We start from the raw sequence: 8528 nt of genomic DNA, 5'->3' as shown, positions 1-8528 counted from the left end.
ATCCAGGTGGCTGGAATCCTGGAACGACTTCCAGCGACAACTCCAAAGCGCCACCAGACTTGAAACGGTTCCTCGACTATTAATTTTTCCCGCATTTTTTGTTTTATTTTGTTTTCTTCTTCTTCCTCTTCTTCTTCTTCTTCTTCCTCTTCTTCTTCTTCTTCTTCTTCATCTTCTTCTTCTTCGTCTTCTTCTTCTTCTTAGTGGCTTTAGTTGCATCCAGTCATGCCGGCTAACTTAAACTCCTGTTACTCTGAAAATTATTATTCCCTCTAGCTATTTGGAAAACTGACTGCCAGCAACCTACATCTACTGGAACAACCACCAATAACTACGTTTCTGGTACACTGCAGGACAAAGGCCCCAGGCATCTCCTTAGTCACGTATGAGCTTTTGTCAATTATCAAGACCCCCCAGGCCACTGTGGATTGGTAATGGTGGAGACTTAGACTCATCGCTCATGGCAAACCAACCTAGTAGTTGTGGCCCTAATTAGTGGAGTTTTTCTGGTCATGGTAGTACGCAAACCCTTTCACCACGTTACGGTATCCTCACTGAAAAAGTCTGTGTATATATATATATATATATATATATACACATATATATACATATATGTATATATATACATATATATATATATATATATATACACACGTATATATACGTATTTATACATATGTATGTATGTATGTGTATATATATATATATATATATATGCAGGCGTTTCTAGTTTACTGCAGGACAAACGCCAAAGCCTTCAGTTATGTCTTTATTCATGTCTGGAGTTTGGCCAGTTTTCATCAACACTGACCATTGGAAATTGGTAATATGTATATATATATATATATATATATACTGTATATATATATATATATATATATATGTATATATATATGTATGTATATATATATGTATGTATGTATATATATGTATATATATACAAATAAATTTATACATGTTTTTTGTATAAATTTATATATATATATATATATATATACACAAATGAATTTATACATATATATGTTTTTATGCATAAATTTATATATATATATATATATATATATATACATATTTATATACATATATATATATATATATATATATAAATGTATATGCACACAGGTATATATATTAAATATACATATATATATATATATATATATATTTATCTATCTATCTATCTATCTATATATATATATATATATGTATATATATATATATATATATATATGTTACATATTGAAATATTTGTTCTTTTCCTCCTTTTTAATGGGCTAAACCAAACTGAATAAAAGTCTCATATATAATTGTACGGCCTTTTGAGTTGTAACAACACCCGCAATAACAACCTCGGCAATAAAAGTAATAATGAGTTTTATAAAAACAACAACACAAACAACATGGGTTCAAAGTGCCAAGAATTTAATATATCGGCCACATGGCAAACCCTTCAATCCGGGGGCACCATCAATCGTGCCCGAACAAGGAAAAGCCAAAGAAATGCCCCCCATTTTACAGGTCCCAAATTGACGCCAATTAAGATGGATGGACAGGGTAAGGAGACTTGGACAGAGAAAGGTATTCCCCCAGGAAACCACCACACCTCTTTTGCGACAGAGTGAGAGTGGGGTGTGCTTCTCGGCTTCCGGCCCGCCATCCATCAGGCCAAAGAAACCGAAAGGATTCACAGGAAGAAGAAGAAGAAGAAGAACGATTTCATTGGATTTAGTTTCACTTGTGTTACTTTTCTTCAATTCTTTCAATAGCCTCTTTTATTTTATTATGTTTCTCCTCTTTTGTATTGCTTTCATTATCATCTTTCCTGTTATTTTATGTTATTCATTTGCCTTTTTCATATATCTGTTTTATTATTATTATTATTATTATTATTATTATTATTATTATTATTATTATTATTATTATTATTATTATTATATATTAAATCAAATATTATTATTATTATTATTATTATTATTATTATTATTATTATTATATATTAAATTAAAGTATTATTATCCTTATCATTATTATTATTATTATTATTATTATTATTATTATTATTACTAGCCAAGCTACAACCCTAATTGGATAAGCAAGATGCTATAAGCCCAAGGGCTCCAATCGTGATGAAATAGCCCAGTGAGGAAAGGAAACAACGAAATGAATAAACGATATAAGTAATGAATAATTAAAATTAAATGTTTAAAAAAACATTAATAACATCAAAACAGATACTTCATATAACAGATTTTGTTAAGTTTACTAACGTTTGTATTGTTTTCTTATCTTTCTTTCCTTCATTATATGTTTTTTTAATTTATCTCTTTCATTTGCCATTTACAAATTCTTGTTTATTTAGTTCTTATTTTTCCCCACGTTTGAGCCATTCCCATCTCTCCTTCATTTTCCCTTTATTTTATTTATTTATTTATTTTTTTTGCCATTTTCAAATGCCTGTTTTTTTTTTTGTTCCTAATTTCCAGTTTTCTTTTCTCCCCTATCGTTTTCATATTCACCTTTCATTCGTTATCTGTTACCTTTTTATATATTTTTAAATACCCATTTTGCCTACTTATTTCCAAGGGCCAGTTTTATAATGTTCTTAATTTTCAATTTTCTTTGCTTAATTATTGTTTTCATCCTCACATTCCCTTCATTATCTGCTATTTTCTTGCATGTTTTTCATCTGCCATCCTGTCTACTTATTTTTGAAATTCCTGTTTTATTTTGTTCTTAATTTTCAGTTTTCTTTCCTAAATTTTGTAATATTTTTATTCCCACCTTTCCTTTATTATATTTTATCACTCTTTCCTTTATATTATGCTATTACTGATTGTTTTCCATTTGTCACTTTGCTTACCTATTTTCTAATGCCTTTGCAGAATCATTTCTTATTATTTTCTTTTCATTTGTCTAAGAATTATATTTCGAAACTATTCATCTTTTCTCTCTAATTTATTTGTCTTCCGTTTTTCTGTTTTGTTCCCAATCTAGTTTATTCTTTTTATTCTCTTGTTACTTTTTTTTGAGTTTTTTATTCTACGATTTTTTTTATTGATATTATTAATGTGATCCTGCTTCTAATTTTGCTTCCAATATCATTTCACTATTCAATATTCACTTTTTATTGTCTCAGTTTTATGAAATTTATCTAGAGTTTATTGTTTTCAAGAGATTTATTGTTTTCTATATATTGTTTTTTTTTCATAGAATTGGGTTGTATATTTTCATTTCAATCTCATTTTGGTATATTTTTTTACCACTTTTCTATATAATTTTTTTTTTCAAAGAATTTGGATGTGTATTTTCAATCTAATCTCATTTTGGTATATGTTTTCTACCATATTTGTTCTTTTTTATCCTATTTTTGGCTTTTTTTTAACTTTTAGGTTTATTTTATATCTATTTGTTTATTCCCTTCTGGTTTCATCTGTATTTGTTTTTTCTTTCAACAATAATTCTGAGCTATTTTTCATGCTCGTTCGTCTTTATATTTTCCTTCTATCTCCAACTTGTTTTTTCCTAAACTTCATCTTTTTTCTTAAATTTTTGTCTAATCTTCTTCTTCTTGTTCTTGTTCATGTTCTTCTTCTTCTTCTTCTTCTTCTTCTTCTTCTTCTTCTTCTTCTTCTGAATTTCTATTCTAAAATTCTCCATCTTCTTCATCTTACGCTAATAATTCTTCTTTGTATGATTTTTAAAACTTCCCCATCTCCATTTTTTCTTCTATTCTTCTCCATCTTTTGATTTTTTTTTTCTAAACTTCTCCATCTTTTGATTTTTTTCTACACTTCTCCACCTGCTTCTTCTAAGTTTTCCTAAACTTCAACGCCTTCTTTGTTATTCTATTTTTTTCTAAACTTCTCCATGATCATCTGATTTTTCCCAAACTACTACTTCTCGAACTTTTTCATCATCTTCCTCTTATTCTAATTTTTCCTAAACTCCTCCACTTTCTTCTTGTTCTCCTCCTACTCCCCCCCCCTCGGCCTAAGCTGATGGATGGATGCTGGAAGTTCCTCCACTCTGTGGCAAAGAGACGTGGTTCCTGGAAATAGCTTTTTACAATCTAACTCTCCCCTTTCCTGTTCATCTGTCTTGATTGCCTTCACTTTAGACGCTGTAAAATGAGGGTTATTTCTTCAGCTCCTCCGGTGCTCAGTCAGGAATCAGGACTCAGGACTGAGGGTGACCCACGCTGGGTGTCAATGGTACCAGTGTTATAAACACATATTGTTTGAAGGTTTACAGGGCGATCGTGAATGGCAGAGGCAAGGAACAGTGATATTACCCTAGCAAGCAGGACCATATATTATTGAGACCCCATTTAATGTGTATGTTTCAACCTTGAGTTCTATACCAGCTAAACATTGGCCCGATCATTCTTCGGTGGATTCAGATCGTTGAGTTTTAGGCAAATAAAACGCTAAAGACGATTTTGGAATCAGGTGAGAGAAATTTCTGCCATACTGCCCCTGATATAAAATACCCAGTTTTGAAGCAGACTGTGCATAAAGTGATGTGCTATTTTTTTTTAGCACATACTCTACATTTTAAACTAAAAATATTGCGAAGAGGAAACAGAGAAATTGGGTCACCAATAGACATTTGAATATCCTAACAAGAATAGCCGGGACAGCTTGGAGACAGTGAAGAAACGGCTTGGTTATTTCAACATTAAATGAAGGTACCATATTCATTTTAACTTTAATATTAGTAAAGCCAAGAATTTTAATATTATTTATTTAATAATAAGGTTGGTTACTAGTTTTATTTTATAAATACATGTCTTTGGAAACCCACAAAAAAATGGACTTAGCTCCCACACACGAACACATTTTACTTATGTAAATACACACACACACACATATATATATATATATATATACATATATATATATATAATATATATATATATAATATATATATATTTATATATATATATATACATACATATATATATATATATATATATGTATATATATATATATATATATACATATATATATAAATATTAATATATATATATATATACACATATATATATATATATATATTTATACATACATATATATATATATATATATGTGTATATATATATATATATATTTATATATATATATATATATATAGATAGGTAGATAGATAGATATTTCTATATATATATATATATGTGTGTGTGTATACATATATATATATATATATACATATATATAGATATATATATAGATATATATATATATATATATATCTATATATATATATATATATCTATATATATATATATATATACATATATATAGATATAGATATATATATATAGATGTATATATATATATATATATATATATCTATATATATATATATATATATATTTATATATATATATATATATATATCTATATATGTATATATATATATACAGATATATATACATATATATATATATATATATATATATCCTTATGGCTTATGTGGCTCGCACTGTGAGTATGTCCTAAACTTTTGGCTCTCCTGAAGAAATTAGTGAACTTAAAGGAGAGTTGGAACCAGAGAAGTTCCCCGGACAAAGTGGTGCCAGTCCTGCAAGAAACCAGACAAGCCGTAGAGTGGTGGCAGGATCGGTCACACTCTTAAAGGGATGCCGCTGTCCTCCCAACCTCCAAAATCCACCAGTTTACGGACGGGTAGAAAGATGGAGGGGGAACGCACTTCCGGGGAAAAGACAGCGAAGGGGACTTGGACAGAAAGGGAGAAGTCCCTACACAGCAATGTCCTAGAGATGAGAGCAGTCCAGGAAACCTGGTAACATTTCACGGAAGACTTGGAAGGGAATTCTGGCCCTGATGTCAGACAGTGCAACCGTGGTTGCATACGTTAAGAAGATACGGAGGGCCCGTGACCATGCCTCTCCCCAGCGCAGGACGGAGGAAGTGGTTGGTGAGACGATGTCGGTGATGGAGGACTCCGCGTATAGGAGGGTATTTACCTTGATTAAAGGCTGCAATAGCCTGGTGGAACCCATCCCACAGGAGGTGGAGGCGTGGACCTCGGGCTTGAACAAGTTTCTAGCCTACACTGCCCAGAAGAAGTCCTTACTTTCCCTTCCTGAGACCAGGAACGTGGGAATTGGAAGAACCCACATAGACAGAGTTATAACCCGCAATAGCGACTTCAGCACAGGCTATAGAGCGGTGAAACTCCTGCAGGGACTTAAGGCCCAAAGTAATTACCACACGTGGGAAAGTAGACCAACGGGGCATGCAAGACAGTGGAAACCCTGGACATCCTTTGCCAGGGCTGCTCAGGCGGAAGGGCGGCATCAGCTGCCACCTTCTTCTCCCAGTTCGAGTCCGCTGTTTCAGAGGGAGGGCTGAGATCAAAAGAGTTGTGCGATCTGGCCCTTCAGATCCTGGATTGGGAAGGAACAGAGGAAATCACCCCGACAGCAAGCTTCATTCTGGAGAAGAAGAACATCCTAGCAGACGGCCTCAGCAGAACGGGACAAATAGTAGCGTCGGAGTGGTCCCTGCACCTACAATTGGCAAGTGACATCATTCAGATGTGGGGGCCCCCAGTAATGGATCTGTTTGCAACAAGGGTGAACGAACAACTCCCCGTATTCTGTTCACCTGTCCCAGACCCGAAGGCGGCATTGGAGGACGTGTCTCAACACAGATGGGACGACCTAGACGTGTACGACTTTCCCCCCCTCCTCCCTAATAAGTCAAGTCCTCAACAGGGTGAGGGCAGCAACCAACCTAAAGATGACTTTGGTAGAGCCTTTGTTGGCCGGAGAGAGAGTGGTTCGCAGACCTAAAGAGTCTCGCCACTCTCCCTCCCTGGACTCTTCCCAACATACCAGACCTATGGAGACAACAACATTTTCAGTGGTTTCACGAAACCCACAAGCCCTTAGAAGCATCCGTGCCCATTATAGCGGATTTCCTGGTATCTCAGGGATAAGTTGGCCATGACAGTCCCAGCGATTAAGGGAGTTCGAGCTGCGCTTGGTCAAGTTTTCTCCTGAAAGGCATAGTTCTGGGTTCTTCAAGACAGATGTCCATGCTCATCAAGGCTTTCGAGCAATCAGGCCCCTTCTGCCCCGAGAATCCCGAATTGGGACCTGACAAGGGTTCTGGATATGCTTCGAAAACCACCTTTCAAACCCTTAAGAGACATCGTAGACAGGAATCTCTCATTCAAAGCGGTCTTCTTGTTAGCGTTAGCCTCAGCTAAGAGGGTGAGCGAACTTCAAGGAGTATCGTATGAGGTGGAGCACTCTAGAGGATGGAAGGAGATAACCTTTAAGTTAGTCCCCTCCTTCGTCGCCAAGACACAGGATCCGTCAGTTTGGGTTACGAGGTTTGAGAGCTTTACTATCCCAGCAATCCCAAATGAAGGAAACCAGGAAGGTTTGAAATTGTGCCCCGTCAGGGTGATTAGGAAGTATCTTAAAAGAAACGGCGAAGCTCCGCCCGTCTATTAAGAACCTCGTCGTTTCCTGGGGTCAAACGAAATAGAACATCTCCAAGAATACAGTTTCCTTTTAGGCCAGACAAGGAATTAGGCAAGCTCCCTCAAATGAGGGGTTTTCAGTGCCAAGAAAACACAGGGTTCATGATGTTAGGGTTCTAGGCACCTCCCTTGCATCTGAAAAGAACATGTCGGTAGCTCAGGATCTTCGAGCAGGAACTTGGTCTAACAAGTCGACATTTCACCGATCATTATCTCAAGGACGGTACGAGGAAGTCCTGGGATGGGCTTTCGATCGGGCTGGTCATCTCAGCCTTCCATTCGGTTTGACGAATTAAGCCCCGGGCTCGATAGTGAGCCACAAATGTTCTAGACACAAGTAGGCGTATTTTTCGCTTTCGACTTTTTCCCCTTTCTCTCATACTATCAGTCGTCCTCAGAGCTATCGCTCATTAGACAAGCCTCAAGAATCGCCATTATACAACAAGCACAAGGAAGAAAATTGCAGAAAGGTAAGTGTTACCACACTTAATGAGTATTTTGTGTAATTTATCCTACTGTCCATTGGGGTCTTGGGCTACGGGCACTCCCTCCTCCTAAGGTGTAAGTCTCCTAAGAAAGTGTTTCGAGGGTAAGTATCTGTGTCGGAACAAATCACAAATTTTAAGTAATTTGTATTTTTCCTAACATACTTACCGAGAAACACTTTCGAGTTATGGCCCCCCCAACCGTCCACGCAGTGCCTTACAGTCCTAGAGTATTGTTCCTTACATAAAACATACTGCCTAGATCGAGACCGTCGCCACATGGCCGGCCTCGGGCATTGCCCCAGGTCACGTTCTCTCCCTACCAGGTCACTTTAGAGAATGGGGGTAGGGTAAACTACGCAAACTCTGGTCGTTAGAGAGGAGCCACCAGTGACTCCTAAGAAAGTGTTTCTCGGTAAGTATGTTGGAAAAAATACAAATTACTTAAAATTTGTGATATATATATATATATATATATATACATATATATATATATATATATATATATTATATATTGATATATAT

General features: G+C 35.2%; 1 protein-coding gene across 1 annotated transcript in view; it reads left to right on the top strand.

Annotated features, from left to right (window-relative positions):
• Positions 1-7664: 7664 nt before the first annotated feature.
• Positions 7665-8528, top strand: part of LOC137619016 (streptococcal hemagglutinin-like) — a 32248-nt gene continuing 31384 nt past the window's right edge. The window contains exons 1-2 of the mRNA XM_068349215.1: positions 7665-7741; positions 7907-7988. Coding sequence (XP_068205316.1) covers positions 7665-7741; positions 7907-7988 — 159 coding nt within the window. The remainder of the gene's footprint in view (positions 7742-7906; positions 7989-8528) is intronic.

The sequence above is a fragment of the Palaemon carinicauda genome, chromosome 25 (genome assembly GCF_036898095.1).
Source record: "Palaemon carinicauda isolate YSFRI2023 chromosome 25, ASM3689809v2, whole genome shotgun sequence".
Classification (NCBI taxonomy): Eukaryota; Metazoa; Arthropoda; class Malacostraca; order Decapoda; family Palaemonidae; genus Palaemon; species Palaemon carinicauda.
This window is presented reverse-complemented; position numbering and strand designations above follow the sequence as displayed.